Genomic DNA, 18972 nt, shown 5'->3' with positions numbered 1-18972 from the left:
AGAAGTGAGGTTTTTACCCACGAAAGCTTATGCCCAAATAAATCTGTTAGTCTTTAAGGTGCCACCAGACTCCTTGTTGTTATTGTAATGTGTGTTTGCTTTAACTTATTATTTTATTTAAAATAAAGTCTTTAATTCTCGCACTCGTGTAATTCACAGTCCTCCACTAAATTAAATTGTTTCTAACTACGCTGGAGGCTCCAACCGTAAAGAGTTCAGTTAGGTTCTGTTCCTTATCTTCAAACTATTAATTGGGAACACACAAATCAAGGTTAGAATTACAAGGCTCTATTTTCATTTGCTGACAAACTTTAACTGATCAAACTCATGATTTCTATGCTTTGCCTCTGGGTTAGGTCAGGGTTTGGGTCTTTTGTGAGTTTCTTTTAAGACTGAATGGGTTTTTTGGGGGGGCAATCATGTTTGAGAATGAAGTTAGTTATGGTAATCTTACGAGTGTGTTTTAAATAAATACAACTGTATAGTCTGAACATCTTCCTGAATAGCTTTTTTTTCATTAGGGGCTTGGAGTTGCCACTTGAAATTTAGTAGGGAAGAGATTGAGGTCAGAGAGATGCCCTTTGCAGTTTCTGAAAACTTATTCAGATTTGGCTAAATATAAGACAGTGAAAATACCATTTGTGCATGCTCAGTAGGGTTTGCTTTTAATTTGCTGAATGTTCCACCTACATTGCCTAGTCTCTTGCGTTACATGCATATAAAACACACAAGACATAAACTCAGAGGTCACAAGCCAAACCGATCCTTCCCTTATTTCACTTAAATGTCACCTGTCCTAGACAGCCACATTTTCCTGAGTGGTTGCTTAAAATCTGTTACAGTCAGCTCTCAAGGACACAGGATTTTATGGAATGTTACACATCTGTGGTGAATCTGGAACTGTTCAGGAGTGGCAAGGGAGAGTCCCCCTCCAAATATTCTGGGGAATGTCCACTGAACTTGGAACCAGGGACCTTAAATTCAGGGCTTACCTCTAATGCACTCAGTTCACTTCATAACCCTGATTACTGGCTAAGATCGTATACAACTGCCTCAGAAAGTGGTCAAATATTAGTGCTCCCCTCTAGGCTGTACATCACCTCGGGAGACTTGGCCTTTTTTGTCATACCTTGGCCTAGATTGTAAGATCTTTGGGGCTGGCCAGCATTTCCTATGTGGTTACACAGTACCTACCACAACATGGCTCTGATCCCTGCCTGGGGTCACTAGCTATTTTCACAATACAAGTAAATTATTAGCATTGTTTGTATAACAGCAAAAGCTACAAGCCCTAACTGAGATCAGGACCCTATTGTGCTAGGCACTGTACATACACCCAGAAATGATGGTCTTAGCCCAAAACAACTTTTCATCTGAACCGACGAGAGCAGGGCTAGGAGAAAGGAAGTAGGAAACTACAGGCTGTGTTTCTGCCCGGGGCCTAGAAAATAGCTGTTCTGTTCCTAATACAATCATAATAAAGTGTCTCTGCCAGGAGGCCAGAGGTTGAATGGGCATGGGGACTGTACACTACCTACTCTTGATCCTTAGAAATGCTTACTACAAAAGGGGTTAAAGCAGACTGTTTAAAGCAGCACCCTCAGACATTTTTTGACAAATAGAACTAGACTTTCCAGAACTACCACTACCCAGGGCCGGGGCAAGGAAGTTTCACGCCCTAGGCGAAACTTCCACCTTGCCCCCTCCCACCCCCCCACAGCAGCTTCCCCCCGGGGAGCCGTGCAGCAGCTCCCCACCCCAGCTCACCTCTGCTCCGCCTCCTCCCCGAGCACGCCACCCCCCTCTAATTCTCCTCCCAGGCTTGCGGCGCCAAACAGCTGATTGGCGCTGCAAGCCTGGGAGGCGGGAGAAGTGGAGTGGCGACTGCACGCTCGGGGAGGAACGCTGTAAAAAAAAAAAAAAAATTGGGGGCACCGCTTTTTGGCACCCCAGGCAACTGCCTAGTTCGCCTTAATGGTAGCACCAGCCCTGCCACTACCCTATGTTTAAGAAAAGTGCCTTCACTTTCCATGAGTTTTTCAGTAAGGCAAAGCTACAATAAAACATTAACATGCATCATACCTTACTTATTCAGAATCAGTTTAATATTAAACAAACCTGACTAAAGCTTCTAGCGTGCAGGCTGGGAAGGCTGCCTCCTCTGACTTCACTAAAAGAGTAACAATTTCTAAATACCTATCTTCTTTTTTGGCACTTCTCTGTGTCCATACTGTGACAACGTCACACTTGACCCCTATAAGAGTGGTGGAATGCAGATATATCAGCCTTACCATAGTAAAGGCCCTTTTCCCATGAGCTGAAAAGGTTACCTCATGTTAACGAGGCCCACCTGAGTCCAATTAAGGGTTGTCTGTGACCTTTACAAACCCCTCTTCTGGTGAGAGGGGGGAGAACTAAGGAGAAAGAAGCTACAGCAGGGAGAAAAGGCTGGTCTCTTTCCTATAGGGGAAGCAACCAAGCTAACTGCTATTTGGGGAAGGACTGGCACCCAGAAGCCAGCATAATAAGGCAACACCCCAGAGAATGGGCAGGGAAAGGTATTCCCTCTTTGAGTTAGTATTTTTCAGCCAAACAAAAGAAACAACTTGGGCCTACCGTAAGGCCCACTTTGTAAATACTGAAAAATAAACCAGAGAGGAATAATAAAAAACAACAACCAACAACCCTCTCCAGAGTCAGACTGATTTACTCCACGCCCCCACCACCAAAGGGAGAAATGCTGATGCCAATGAGGTGCATTGCCACAGTACTTGGTGTGAAAGCTTTTCCATTACACGGACAGTCCATATATTATTATGCCACAATTCCATAAGAGAAGTCACATTTTTCCAATGTGAAAGTCTTGCTGCTAACAATGAAATTAGTCATTCTAATTAAAATGTAGATCCTTCACTGCAGCATTAAGTAAGGAGGTCAGGGGATCTTGAGGAAGTTGCCATTTTGTCATAAAATGAACCTCTAACTTCCTCCCAAAACTGTTTAATTCCTGAACACAACCACAACATGTGCAAGCATGTTCCCCTTTGACGTATTTCTCAAAAAATCCTAAAAATGTCATTTCTTCAGTACAAAGCTCTCTCCCTTGGGTGGTAGAAACAGCAGTAGACCCAGCCTTTTCAACACTGGAGAAGTCTTGCAAACAGATGCAACTATGGATTTGAGCATCTCAAAACAGTTGTTTACCACTACTTCATTCCTGTGCCATCAGTAAGCATAATCACTGCTCATGCTGTAATGTTTAGCTATTTAACTATTCCTTTTTGCCCACACATATACTCAGAACATTATAGAATGAGGGCATAGCAAACTTAAAATCCATTTTTGTTGAAATTCCAAGAACTTGAGGCTCCAGAATATAGCCACTTGGGGGTGTTTTTTTCACAGCTTACATGAATGAACTAATAGACTTATTTCATGGGTCAGTCTATGGATTTCTGTTCAAAGACAGTAAGTCTAGCTGCCTCTGGTTGAAGGCCAGTGGCCTAGTTGTCATCAATGCCAAAGCCTTGAGTTTGAGCTAAACTTACCTTGAGCTTTAGGACAGCTGTTGAAGATAAGAGTTGAAGGTTATCGAAAACCACGATCTTAATTTGTTTAATGTAGAAAATGAGAGCCAGTCATATGCAATAATGCTACCATAGTCTGAATAATTTGGTTTAGGCACATAGGCTAGCAGACATCTCATGCAATTCATGCTAGAGCCATCTAAAAACACTGTTCAGAAGACAGGCTAAGTGACATGTGGTGTGAATATACAACACACTGATGGGGAAAAGGGAACTTATTGTAGAAGTCAATGTTAGGATATAGATATTCAGGCCTGTCTGTAAAGGCCTATACTTTAAGAATTTAGGTATATGTTTATCATTTAGCTAGTTATAGAGGTATAAAAGAATCAAAATCTCTGTCTGTCTGTGTAAGGGCCTTCTCTCCCTGTGACAGTCTGAGGCCCTGTTCTTAAGCTTAACCTTTGGCTAAGCAGCGGTAGCAGCCATAAGCTGGAAAGCGTACGGTCACGTCCTCACACATTTCAAACTAGTCATATTGAATTAAGGCAATCTGGAGCTGCTAGAAAGGTGATCCCATCTATCACCTCCAGATAAAGGGAAGAGCCTAGAAGATGTAAAAGGAAATTTAGTTTGATAGTTTTCTGTTTGGTAAGAACTCACTTATCAATAGACATAGTTGGGAAACCCTTACGTCTATAGATGTAGTTGTGAAATCCTCATTTATGTATCGTTTTGTCATTAGAGTTCCCACTTTGCTATTGTTTATTTGCATGGTCTCTGTCTGGTTCTGTGATTGTTTCTGTCTGCTGTATAATTAATTTTGCTGGGTGTAAACTAATTAAGGTGGTGGGATATAATTGGTTAGCTAATCATGTTACAATATGTTAGGTAAATTTCAGTAAAATGATTGGGTTAAGGTATAACTGAGAATATTACTATATAAATTAGGGGCAAAGAGGAAGTAAATTGGGATTTGAAAATAAGGAAAAAGGAACTTTGATTTAAGCTTGCTGGAAGTTCACCCCAATGAACATTGAATTGTTTACACCTTTGGACTTTGGGTATTGTTGCTGTCTCTTCACATGAGAAGGACCAGGGAAATGGCAGGGTGAAGGAATAAGCCCTCTAACAGTCAAGTCACCCAGTAGCTTAGCACAGAGCAGTAATCACAACCTAATACTGTTAACTGGCAGAAGCTATAGTAAAGTTGATATTGTTACAGTGCTAGGAAAGAATGCCCAACTCCTTCTAGAACAGTGGTTCTCAAACTTTTGTACTGGTGACCCCTTTCACATAGCAAGCCTCTGAGCGTGACCCTCCCCCATATCAATTAAAAACACATTTTTATACATTTAACACCATTGTAAATGCTGGAGGCAAAGCGGGGTTTGAGGTGGAGGCTGACAGCTTGCAACCCCCCCCCCCCCCCCATGTAATAACCTTGCGATCCCCTGAGGGGTCCCATCCCCAGTATGAGAACCACTGTTCTAGAACATGTAGTAGTGTCAGTTCCAGGACTCTGAGATGCAGTGGTGTTAATGGTAGGCTGACAGCAACTAGAATTAGATAAATTCATGGAGGATAGGTCCATCACTGGCTATTAGCCAAGATGGCCATGGATGCAACCCCATGCTCGGGCATCCCTAAGCCTCTGACTGACAGAAGCTGGGACTGGTCAACAGAGGGAGGGATCACTCAATAATTGCCCTGTTCTATTCATTCCCTCTGAATAACATGGCACCGGCCAGTGTCAGAAGACAGGCTACTGGGCTAGATAGATCATTGGTCTGACCCCATATGACTGTTCTTATGTAATGGTGTACAAAGTCTAAAAACATTAAGAAAAGACTGAGCAAAGAGTAATTTGGCTTCTTTTTTGCCAAAAAACAAAAAACCAAACACACAAGATCAGCTATATGTGATAGAAAATTTTGCCTACGTAGGTTGGGTTTCCCCCCGTGATTAAATCAGAATTTAGTTAAGCAAAATTACTATGTAGAGCCATTTTAGAAATCTTTTAAATAATTCTCTAGTATGTTACAATTCATGAATCAAAACAGGTATCAAAGTCTAGTTAGCTAGGTTCTTACTGGAGACCCAATCTATAAAAATCTAGGATATAAAGGACACTATTTTCCTTTAAGGCTGTTCTGAAAAGCCTTAAATAGTCCATGTAGAAAAGTTTCAGACCAAGCCACCGTTTCAGTATATAGAGCAGCTGATATAACTTTACTGAGAAGTCTTAGATTGCAGGAGATTTACACAAACAGAAATACAACTGCTTTATTTTTATTCTGAACTGAAGCAAAACAGTAGGTTTAATAACCTTTAACAGAGATTGGGTTCAGAAAATATCTTGGATGTTGAGGCCTGCTGTAGAAAAAGCAAGACTTCAATAGACAGTATTTGTATCATACAGAATACACAATAAATTAATATCCACATGCAAGCTACCTACAGAAAGTTACGTACACAATGTAAAAAAATACAGTACTTTTTTGTTCATTTAAAGTTAAGATTTTTCTGTACATTTTTAAAATTTACATTTTTTTATACATTTTGTAAACGTTTGTATAAGTTTATAAAACTGAAAGCATATAACATTTAGGAACTTACATCACCATTCACATCTGCACATCATCCTAGAAAGATGTTTACTTCTACAAACGTTAAACTTTAGTTTGTCATTTTTTTGCCCCTTCATTTTTATGTTGGCACTACCACACATTTACCGTTATTCTAGAGTGAATTTCCTCATTTGCTAGCTGTCCATACTCGAGTGAAATGCAATCATACTAATCTGTGTGCTTTAACAAAAATGCAAAAAAATTACCAAGTTTCTGCCATTATATCAACCACTTTATCAACTTCACATTTACCTGACATTTCTGCATAATACCAACTCTTCTTGCACTAACAGCTTTCACATAAGCATGCACACCAGTCTGATTATGGATTTAGTCATTTGACAGTGGAAGAATACTGAAATCAACTACAAGGGTTAAATATTTAAAGGAATGTAGACTTATAAAATTGAACATGTTAATACTTCTAGTCTAATAGTATGAATTGACTTGTTCACACTAAAATTTTAAACATTGAAGTTCATATTATGAAATTCAGCATAAGCTTATTCTGCATTAGTTTAAAATGAAAATACTAAAATAAACCCCAGTACATACATACTAGACTATCATTCGTATGAATGGGTTTAAAGGTATTTAAGTCTATATTCCTCCCAAAATAGATCATGCATACTCCTGATTAAACAAGGATTCCTGAAGTTTAAAAAGCAAAGATTTTAAAATCCTTAGAGTACACCATTAAAATATATAATTTTGGTTAAAATACTTCCTGCCCCAAAAGAAATGAGTACAATAGAGCACATACAACCTCTTTTCTTGAAGATTGCATGTGCACTCTAAAGCAGTTTTACCATTTGAAATACTAGCCCATTATGCTGTTAGACCGAATTCAGCAAGGTACTTGTCCACATCCATCATTTTACTCATAAGAATAGTCCACTTCAACAGGACTATGGCTGTGTAAGTATTTTGCTGAACGGGCACCTAAATGGCTGCTTAAATCAGAATTCTAAAAAAAGGCAGGTATTATAAGCACTTAGGTATTCCATGGCAACTCTTGCCTGGATACTACCTACTCATTTATTATTGCCAAGAAAACCTATGGTACATTTAAAAATTGTACTCTAGTGCAATCAAATTGCTAAGACTGACAGTTGAGAGCTTTCCACTTAGATTTAGGTTTGAGGTCAAAGAAGAAGTTGCCTTCTAGATCACTAGGAGAACTGCTAAGACTTTCTTCTCCACAGCTCATGTCTTCACAGGAGTCTTCACTAAAAGAGAAGGAAGAATTATTTGTAATTTACTCAAATCATGGATGACTACACAAGCAGCCATGAAGGTAGCAGTTTGGGGTTTTTTGGGATCCCACATTTTATTAAATATTTTGTTCCTATAAAGATATTGAGTTGCTGTGGAATGTCAGGTGCCAATGAAATTCAAAAGCTCTTCATACTTCTAGTTCTACAGAATTTCATTCCACTGGCAAAGAGACTTCAAAAATATTAGAAAAAGCTTGTATTACTAGTTACTGTGCTCCCAATGCTCAATCACAGCATATTAGCAAGGGTTGGACCTAGTTTTTAATCCATTAGCATGATTATGCTACCACTTATTAACTAACACAAACAGGCACTGTACGTCTTATCACTATGTTTATACTGTTGTGTGAAATGGCATGGCTACTAGTTTCTTTAAAATGTTTAGTATTGACAACCATCCAGATTACTAAAGGTTTAATACGACTGCCATTTAAGTAAACAGATGCAGGATCAGACTGCTGTGCAAAGAACTCACCTAGTTAGGGACTATTGCACTGGGGGGCAGCGGAGCTCGTAAAATGGGGCCCAGCGGTGGCCATCACTTCCACAAGCAAGTACATGGACCCAAAACTGTGGAGGGGAACCCCACAAACTCTGGGGGCATTAGGACACAGCCGGTGCCTCCCCAGCATGTGGCCTTGGAGCCAAACTGCTCCAGAGGCTTCAGTCAGTAGAGCTGTTGCGGAAGCAGCCAAACAGGGACCGGCACACATTCAGACACCTTTCTACAATTTTGACTGGACTTCCTTTGCTCTGTGCCGATTGCTCCAACCCTGTCCCTTCCTCTCCCTCAGTCTCTTCACCTCAGTTTCACTCCACATCTGCCCTTCCTACCTTCTTACCCTGCTCCCCTGAATGTCCCTCTCCCTTTTCTTTCCATTTTGCTTATCCCTTTTTAAGTAGACACCCTGCCCCAAAATTGTGAAACAAACATGACATACTGCAACTATGTTTCCAACAAGAGCTCAGCATTATTGGTTCCGTTATACCTTTCCCCCCATGCTGTAGCTGTCTTGTTGATTGAGACTAAGTTCTTCAGAGCAGAGACTGCATGCTATTGTGTTTGCACAATGGTGCTTCTTAGGCACTACTGCAAACATGATTAAACGTGAAACAAAAGTTGTCTTCTCATGAAGGAAGGTTACACATTGTTTTTTGATAATTTTGAGAAGGAAGAGTTATATCAAAGGTAGTTTTACTAGACAAACTACTTGCAAACATGTTTAAACTTCCTTGTGATAAAGCTACTCCTCACCTTAGCTATTTTCTTCTGATTTTGTTCGGAGATACCAACCTGCCATCTCATAAATCTGCTTTTCCCCCTCACCTTCCCTTAAATTTTAAACTTGGTTCCCAAACATGCTAACTTCTTAGCTACAGTCCTTTAAGAAACTGTTGAAACAAAAATTAACATGGACTAAAGTGACCAAAAAAAAAAAAGCCAACAATGCAACATTGAACATTTGGCTTGCAGTCCTTAAAATTAAATTCCTGGGAGCTGCTAGGTCAGATCATGCCACATGATCTCAACTGCTTGGGAAAACGGAGGTGATTTTCTAGTTACCCAAGCAATATATAGCTTTGGAGATTTAAGTCAGTTTGCAACCAGAAAGACTATGCTTCCTTAAGAAACTGTTCATGCAAATAAGAACTACTGAATCAAATCTATTTTTATGACTAAGTGTCACCACAATGATTGTAGAGATTATCGAAATCAGTGAAAACCACCACCCTAGGAATGTTACTTACCTCTCACTTTCATTGAAACATCCAACCTCTGGTATAGTTGGCAACTCAGGAACACTGCAGTAACTATTTTGTAGATTCTGGGCTGTACGTCTTGAAACAATCCAAACTAACTTCTTATGATCTGGTTTGCAACATTCAGGAGAAGAATAATCTGCTAGGCATTTTGAAACCAACTCTCGCCAGTAGAGTAAGTCACTATCACTTATCTTAAAAAGAAAAAAAGTGAGAAAAACATCTAATTAGTTATACTGCACAGAGTCTAGAATGAGGCCTCCTCACCTTTACAAACATGTTGGCATGTAATTCAAGTGATATGCTGCTGAAGTAATGGATTAAAAAGTCAGTCTTTCACTTTTCAAGTTCAGCTCCTTTAGCATGGCCTCAGACAATCTTGTGCAACATAGTGTGAAGCTGACAGTTCAAATAAAATTCATGTTGCCCTTAAGTTAAAGACAGGTTTAAGCAAATGAGCCAGTTAGTCCCTGCCTCATACGGGCATTCATTGTGTGTTATAACTCAAGACCCTGAATCTTAGGATTTTCACAAAGAAACAAAACAGAATTATCGGTTATACTATTTAATGTGTATTAAGAACATTAAAATTGTATAGTATCAATGATTTTATGAAGGATGTCAGACAAAACTATTCAGAGCTAGGAAATATGAAATAATTCCTTCAGGGCTGGGAACACATTTCAGGTTAAATAAATCTGGGTAGATTTGCTTGTTGTAAAGTCTTGGTTTTATTGTACACTTAAAGTTAAGACAAAAGCACTCAGCCTAGTTTCATTAATGCTTTTAAGACAGTACTTTTCACTTTTTCTATATTAAACATCTTTAGTGTAAGAAGAAAAAACAAACAGGTACATTTACATAGACCACATTTTAAGTGTCATGTTTAAGCCCCTTCCCATGTAAGAAGCAGGATGACTGGGGAGCTTCCTTTAAGTAGACTGGATAAAATGAAGAACTTAACAGGTTCTTAATCATATAAGCATCCAATAAGACCCTGCTATCAGATTGCTTCTTGGTAAAGAAGAGAGCGCAAAATGTACCCATGTAATTTTATCTTAGTGGTATGGTATGTTTTACACCTCACAATGCCAAGGGGAAGGGTGTTGGTATTAACCAACATCTTATGGTTGTGTTCAGGATGCCCATGGTTAGGAAAGTGGTACTTCGTTATTCCGTGCTAAAGCCAACAGGTAAACAAACCATTTAAAATAGTTTACCTTTGAATGCTTTTGAACACGCAGAACAATTTCAAACAGCTCAATGGATTTTAAAGTCTGAACTTCCAGAGTGAGAAGACACAAGGCCAATATGGATGGCTGGAAGTAAAAAAACACACTCAGCATACACAAATCAAAATCCGGTTATGAATTACTAAGCAAAACAATTGAAATGTACATACTTTTGCTTTAGAGAAGACTAATCGGCAGTTGCAAGCTTTCAGCTGTGCTTCCAATTTGTCAAGGTTCAGTACTTCTTTCCTACAAATAATAAAACAGCAACATTTATACTCAGGTAAAGTGTAAGATTAAAATATGGCTATTTTTAAGCTAATGTCAGAATTCGATTTAATGAGATTTCTAAAAGGGGGAAAAGGGTCTTATAACCATGACAGATCATTGCAGATATGGTATATGATATATAACTACACTTACCTTTCTGAGGTATGACAGAGTACAATAGTATGGTACAAGTGCAAAAAGGTTAAGGCAGTAGTAGCTTTAAATTCAAAGTGCAGTTTTTCCGAAATTATTTTTTCCATCCGTTTCAGGTCGGAAACAGTGCATTTACATTGGCTAATCCGGATGACATCATGAGTGGACGGAATATTGCATTCCTCTTCAATGACTTGGGCAGCCAGTTGAAAACAACAGACTCCAATGCAAGATAAATGCTTAGGTTTCACCTGAAAGAAAAACAAACAAACATTTATCAATTGTTACACCTGTGATGACCTAGTGACCCACATGATGTTACTATGGCAGTACCATGTTTAAAAGCCACACAACCTTTACAGTTAAACAAGAAGCATTTCATGTTTTAGGCTGCAAATTCTTTTGGGCAGGACTGTCATGTATGTTCATAGAACACCCAGCTAAACAGGAATTTAGCCTGGTTGAGACCTCTAGGCACTACTGCAATCTAAACATTAAGTAAAAGGTTTAGACTGCATTTACTGGTACATGATGCCTGTCTAAGCCAAATACTCTAATCTCATTCATATTTTTTCTCTCTCTCCCTCCCCCCTCCCCCCAATACACACACACACCCACACCCACACACACACCCCTCTCTCTATTTTGCAAACTAACAGAGTATTGAGAAATGTGTATAACTATGGCCAATCTATGTGTAGTATTGTTAATGTATAGTCCAGTGGAACTGCTTCAAGAGTACATTGCTGGGGTATTCTAGGTAGAGGGTGCTCAGCTATGGAATTGTTCCCCCCTGTGGCCTCTGGAAGTTGTGCATTTCACGATTTGCATTAGTGAACTTTTTTTTTTTTTTGGTCTTTTTTTGTCATGGTAGTTTCACTAGAAAGGTACCAGCAAAGTGCTGTCAGTATAACAAAAAAATAAAGTGTTAGGAGGAAAAAAAAAAAAAGTTCACTAATGCAAATCTTGAAATGCACAACTTCCAGAGGCCACAGGGGGGAACAATTCCATAGCTGAGCACCCTCTACCTAGAACACCCCAGCAATGTACTCTTAAAGCAGTTCCACTGGACTATACATTAACAATACTACACATAGATTGGCCATAGTTATACACATTTCTCAATACTCTGTTAGTTTGCAAAATATTGTGACTCATCTTATTTGATTAACATTATAGGCTTTTAAGGGCAAGAACCTGAACCATATTTTTTGTTTACCTATGTAGAGGTACGTGCAAAGTTATGATACCATATAAATATTTGAGAGTCACTCTGGAAATCTTATCTGTCATGAAGTGACCTACCCAGTTCTGAACTAGGAAGTAGGAGCTAGCACAGGATGTTGCTAACCAGGAGACAGGAATTACAGTTGTTTATTATTAAAGAATCTTGATTGTTTTTTACCTTAGTTCAAAGCAAACCTCATGAATGTAAAACTAAAGTGGAAACGTGCATATTCAACACAAGGATCTTTGCCATAGTAGTACTTCTTCCCCACTCAAGATACCTTCATAAGAGCCAAGAATCTGTCCATAACGTTGACAGCCAGGACAAATGTTTCAGTTGTAAATCCAAAAAAACTGGTCAGACTCCATAGATCTTCAACCTTGGCATTCCTTAGTCTTGGACATAAAGTGTTTTCATTCTGCAATGAAATGAGTAAAATCAGCATTTAACAACACTATATCATGCAATGTCATCTGCCTTAGAAGTAGGCAAGCAGATGGCAAATATTATCTTAAAAGAAGTATGTGGTGAAAACAGTGGATTTTTTAATTTACCAAACAAGGGGTAAGTTATCCTACCAAGCCTCACAACAAACCCACAGTGTTTGGACTGAAGGCCAGACCTTCTAAGTCCACTTAGTGCAAAATCGAGTATAACCACATTTATGATATGCATTTGTTTTTAAAAGACAATTGTTACCAAAATGTATATAACCAGAACAAGCCCTGACCTCAGGGTGTGGGCAAAGGTCACAGAAAAATTCCTGTATTAAATGAGTTCCTTCTACTCTCCACCAGAATGCAAACATTAAACCCATTATGAGCCCTGCTTATATTGAGGGACCACGGCAGACATATAATTTGTAGGCATGTAGATAGGGGTGCCCCTGGAGCTACCTGTGGGATAATACAGATTACTCATCAAAATTCTTCTTTATAGTGTCCAGTTAAAATATTCCATATTCAGCTGAAATTCAGAAAAGCTCATTGGGTCAGTTTTACAGAGATCATTAAAGTATTAAATTACACAGGATGACACTTCATATGTCTTTGGTTAAATGTATAGAAGCACATTTCCCTTAATGATCTGTCTCCATTGCCTAATTTGTCAAGATACCCCAAGTAGTTTACAACCCCAAGAATTGTTTTAGTAGTTTGTACAGTGTTTTGAAGACATAAAGCACTATGACTTCAGCATATATCATTAAAATCTACAAGAATCAACAATATTTTCTATACTTGAAGGCACACAATCAAGATAGAAACACTTATACATTAAAATAAGTTTCTTCACCTAAGCTATTAACTTCATATTGAAGTCAGTGGGGCTCTATACCTGCTAAGGGGAGCAGACACAGAGCCTGACTGACTTCAGAGGGAGTCTGCCCAGATGGAGCTGTTTGATTAGGGCATTAGACTCCAACTCAGGAAAGCATCCCTAGAGCCTGCAAATCCATTTTTGTGGACTGCAGATGGATGTGGATCCAAATTTTATATACTAGAGCCCTGAAAATCTACAGATATCCGCTGGATATCTGTGGAGGCAGATATCTGCGAACCATTTTTGCAGTTCACAGATCAGATGTGGATACAAAACACACCTTATTTTCTAACTAGTTCTTCTATTCATTAAAATATCTAGTGATTTAAGTGTTGAAATTTAAAGACAGTTCATGGCACATAATATATACATTTATTTTAATTAAAATACCTCCACAAAAACATAAAAAGGATGTTTATATAGAAAAAAAATGATAATGGAATTTTTAAAAGACAAGTGTTTCTACTGGTATTCAGTTTCCTACAAGTTTGTTTCTATAAAACCTAAATTGTGTATTACATTGGAACTAACAGCGTCCCTTTACTATTTAGTTTCATGTACTGCAATTCTCTAGTGTAAAACTACAGTAGAGCTTTGGATATTTACACAGCTAGTTCTTATTGCTATGGATCAATCTCATGAATAATTAACTCTTCCACCCCTAGAGCCAAAGCTCTCCTCCTGCTCCTCACCTCAGCCGTGCGCTCAATCAGGCTCAGCCCCTTCTCCCGAGGCTGAAACTTCCATTCTTGCTCCAAATGTAGATTTAACTGCTTGAACAGCCAGAAAGCTTCATTGCTCATTTGTTCTTCAGCCCCCAAATCCTTCATCTTAATAGGAAAACAAATCTCAGTATTTGGTAGCGTGCCACTGAATGAAAATTAGACAATGGAAGTCGGACAAGATCTACAGACTCAAATATCAGTGTGAAACATTCCGAGTCCAACTTTAGCAACACTTATTCCCCCTTGTCTTAACAATGAAACATTCTCCAGAAAAAGCTTAGTCCTACCCTTCTATGGGGAAAGGAGACTGGGATGAATTGCGAGAAGATGGCGATATATGCTTCCCACCCTGAAGAGGGAGGGGAGAGAAGAGACAGGAGTCCTCTCCTGTGACAGTGTGGGTGGGTTTGGCAATTGCTGTTGGGTGTGGGGTGTTGTGTCCTACACAGACCCAGGGAGAGCTCTGGCCTGATTTGTTATTAAAGAAAACAATAATACTGGAGAGGGAGGTTGAGCAGCAACAGTTCAATGCCTTACAGAAATGAATCACACTGGGTTTCGGTTAGGTGGTTGGAGAAATGGCTTCTGGCCACTCTCTGCCCAAAACATCTGAAGGTTTAATTTTTGCCAGACTCTCCCCATCTAATCTAGGTATGTTTTAGAAGTCACTGAATCAGTGCATAGAAGCGATCAGGTTCTTTATACATTTCAATCACCAGTCACCCACCATCATCCCTGGTTGGGGGGCGGGGGTGGTGCGGTCTTTGTTCAATAACTGAAACTTATCACAAGGAGAGCGGGGGAGGGGGAAAGAGAAACAAAACAAAACAAAGGGAGGTTGAGCAGCAGCCCTAAAAAAGCGAGACCCAGCTGTGGGGTAGGAGGCACTGGGGCAGACAGCTTTGCCTTCGCACAGTGCCCCGCACAAAGGGGTCCCGAGCCTGACGAGGGTCCCGACTAGGGGGCCACCAGTTCAGACACATCATGTAAGCAGGGAGGGGGCACAACACAAAGCTCCGGGGCCAGCAAAGAGAGAGAGCAGCCCCCCCCCACTCTTTCCCTTCCCCCCAAGCCCAACGGCTCCCCCCTTCCTCCCCAGCTCCCCCCCCAAGCCCAACGGCTCCCCCCTTCCTCCCCAGCTCCCCCCCCCAAGCCCAACGGCTCCCCCCTTCCTCCCCAGCTCCCCCCCCCAAGCCCAACGGCTCCCCCCTTCCTCCCCAGCTCCCCCCCCCAAGCCCAACGGCTCCCCCCTTCCTCCCCAGCTCCCCCCCCCAAGCCCAACGGCTCCCCCCTTCCTCCCCAGCTCCCCCCCCCAAGCCCAACGGCTCCCCCCTTCCTCCCCAGCTCCCCCCCCCAAGCCCAACGGCTCCCCCCTTCCTCCCCAGCTCCCCCCCCCAAGCCCAACGGCTCCCCCCTTCCTCCCCAGCTCCCCCCTCTCTTACCCCCCCCGGCCAACGGCTCCCCCCTACCAGCCCTTCCCCCTCAACCCCGGCGGCTCCCCCGGCGCGGCCCCTACCTCTCATCAGCGCTGTCCCCCCCTGCCGGAGAAGCGGGTCCGGGGGCGGGGGGTGAAGCAGAGATCGGGGCGGGGGCGATTCCAGTCTCTTGTCACCGCAGAATCGCGCAGCGGCCCCGATCCCAGCCCCGCATCCAGGCGGCGCCGTCACCAGCGAGCGGCCCCGGCCCCCCGCCCCGCACTCACTGCACGGGCAGCACCACCATCGCCGCCGCCGCCTTCCCCGCGGGCGCCGAACGAGGGGCAGCTGAGGCCACAGCAAAATGGAGGCGGCTGAGCTGGCTGGCTCGCTCTCCGTCCCCTCCGCTCAGCCCCGTCACGTGACCCGCCGTGCCCACACCCCCTTGTTTTTGTTTCTCCGGAGCCGCAGATGTTCCCGGGCGGAATGATCTCGGGCAAGTCCGGCCGGTGAAATGTCAGGCAGGGGAGGGGGCGGTTAAAGAGTCCCCCTGGAGTCGTAGACAAAGAGGCCGAGAGAGCAACCACCGCGCTCAATTAGGCTATCAGCTGTCTCTAGGCAGCGCCTGGGTGCACAGCACTCCCTCCCTGGCAGCGAGCTTCCTCCGAGTGTTTACCAAAGTGGGGACGCGGAAGGAGACGGAAACTAAGTCGAATCACACTTTTAAAGGGACCCGAGATTTTTTCCATTTTGAAAAGTCCGCCCAAATCGTCCTGCGCGCTGATTGGTTCATGAATCCTGCTCGCTGATTGGATAGAGTCGTCCCCCTCCTTCCTTCTTGATGTTGTTGTTGTTCCGAGTCTGAGATTGGTCGGCGGTGACGACAGCTGCCTGCGATTGGCCAGCCGGGGACACACACGAACACACCTCCGGTTCCAGGCCTTAGCAACTGCTGCGCGCGGCCGCGAGGCGGGGGCGCGCTGCGGTGAGGGAGGGAATGATGCCCGCTGGCGTCGCCCCCGCCTCGCTGTCACTGCAGGGCCCGATCCTGCGTCCTACGAGGGCACTGGCTGTTGTGCCGTTGGCTTCCATGGGCCCGATCCTGCACGGGTCCCAGCTCCCACTGAACTGCTGCCGGGAGCCCCACTGGGTGACCCCAGCTCCCGCCTTTGCAGAATCAGGCCCAATTGGGCAGGTCCCTGCTGAGTCCTGGGCTGGTCCCTGGTGCAGCTGAGGGACAGGGAGCCCACAATGGCCATCAGGCAGCTCCAGCCTGGCACCACAGCCATGACCCAAACCACTGAGACCAGGCTACGCTACACGACACAGCCCTGCCGCGTCACACGTACACACCCCGGGTGCAGCCACGGCCCTGCCGCCGCCATTGCCCCATGGCATAGACAGAGCTGTGCCGAGCACACCCCCAGTGTAGACAGAGCTGTGTCAGCAACACCCCCAGTGGCAACATGCCCAGTGTAGAAGCAGCTATGCCAGCAACATCCCTAACATAGGCACTGCCGTGCCAACAGGAGGGTGCCCCCATCGCATAGCTAATCTTGTTCGGGGAGATGGTGTTACTCTACCAGCAGGAAAAACTCCATATGTTAGCATAAGCTGTGTCTACACTAGGGGGGAATCTGCCGGTATAGCTATACTGGTAGAGCATTTGTAGTGTAGACAAGGCCTGAGTGTCACAGGATTCACTGTCACCCATCCCTACATGCACACCTATCAGGGTAAAGTCAGAGACAGCACCCACATTTCCCCCCAAATAACACTGCAGGCCAGCACTATTAACCCACAATCCTTTGGGGAAACTTACCTCCTCCCCCCTCCAAAACATCTCTCCCCATAGGTGCTCGAACTAGGGGTGCTGCAGCACCCCCTGACTTGAAGTGGTTTCCACCATATATAGGGTTTACAGTTTGGTTCAATGGCTCTCAGCACCTCCCCATACAAATTGTTCCAGCACCCCTGTCTCTCCCTCAACATGGTTGCAGGACACATATGACTTATCCACCCCCCTCACCCCCCTGTGTTGTTATTCTATGTGGTTCAGTAACACCAATGCCACATGTTCAAAAATCATGAGTCAGGCCCCCAAAAATCATGAGTTTGGTTTAAAAATAACATTTTTGTTTGTCTTCCAGTGCTGGAGCCATTAGGGTTTGTGTTTTCAAGCTTTTCTGTGCCACCACAAGGGCTGGAAAAAAAAAAAAAAATGAAAGTTGAGATGTTATGGTCACATGAATTCAGGAGCTGGGGCTTTAAGACAAACCGAATATCATGAGCATTGGCATCACTGTACCTATGCATCTTTCCATAGCATGTTATTTACAGGCACTGCCAAACATCTCAGTGTACAGCTTTCATATATAACCCTTTGGGGCGGAGGTGGTAGGGTGGAGACAAGATTAGCAAGCAGAAAGGAAATGTTTTTAACCAATAGCTAAAATTATGCTAGTGTTTATGAAGTTTGCCAGGTTCAGAAAACAAAGCCTTCTACTCCACAAGACAGTCAGCTGCACTGCAAACTTCCCCATACTGCTCTGCCAATGTGTCTATCTAGGTACTTATATAGTCCTTATCACTGTGGTAACTGAACATCTCCCAATCATTATCCTCACAGCAGTCCTGCAAAGTGGGATATGTGGAATGACTACTGACTATATTATAACTAGGGCCAGTACTTTAAGGATTAAACCCAATTTCAGCCTCTAAAGAGATCTCACCTCTAATGATCAGCCTCTTCTAAGGGCAGTGCTTACTGTCAGCTACACTGACTTCAAATGGACTACTCACAGTACCAAACACTGCTTACACTAGTGAATGTTTGCAGAATAAGGCTCTTGACTCCAATTTCTATTCAAATTCTTAATGGCATCAATGCTCTTTACTTGGTGAAGTGCATCTTGCAATGTCAACATACAATACAGATGTAAACACTCTTTCAGGCCCTGAATGAAATAGCATAACAGGCCATGCATATCAACTTCTTCCAGTAATAAATCTAAGTAATTGCAGTAATTCATTTTTTAAAAGAATGATTAAACACAAACATTTCATTTTTAAAAATATGGGTTTGACTTTCCACCCGAACATAGAAATTGCTTTTGTTTTGATTTAAACCTAATTAAAAACTCCAAAAATACCATTAATATATATGTAACTAACTAAATAATTTGAAGAAGAAAACCCGTTAAAAGAGCATGGACCACTTGTGTTTCTCCTGTGCAACGTTGCATGAGAAGGGCTCCTTCTCATGAGTGGGGGAGAAGAGGCTCACAAACTGTATCATCTTTGCTCCTCCCTAATTGGCTGAGACCCTGCAAATGGTGGAGCAAGGTTGCAAGAGCAAGTGCTCCTCAGCAACATAAAGGACCCACCCGTCAACTTTGGAATTGTAATGAGGGAAAACTCAAAATCTTGGTTAG

At 42.6% G+C, this 18972-nt stretch overlaps 1 protein-coding gene across 1 annotated transcript; it reads right to left on the bottom strand.

Moving 5' to 3' along the window:
- Window positions 1–5803: 5803 nt before the first annotated feature.
- On the bottom strand, window positions 5804–14228 carry CCNG2 (cyclin G2). The gene is made up of 7 exons (XM_065404789.1): window positions 14091–14228; window positions 12359–12496; window positions 10851–11101; window positions 10598–10676; window positions 10416–10514; window positions 9184–9389; window positions 5804–7386 (listed from the first exon to the last, which is right to left on the bottom strand). Exons 1-7 carry the CDS (start codon window positions 14226–14228, stop codon window positions 7257–7259), a joined length of 1041 nt encoding a protein of 346 aa, XP_065260861.1. The 3' UTR covers window positions 5804–7256.
- Window positions 14229–18972: the final 4744 nt, after the last annotated feature.

The sequence above is a fragment of the Emys orbicularis genome, chromosome 5, assembly GCF_028017835.1.
Source record: "Emys orbicularis isolate rEmyOrb1 chromosome 5, rEmyOrb1.hap1, whole genome shotgun sequence".
In the NCBI taxonomy this organism is placed as follows: Eukaryota; Metazoa; Chordata; order Testudines; family Emydidae; genus Emys; species Emys orbicularis.
This window is presented reverse-complemented; position numbering and strand designations above follow the sequence as displayed.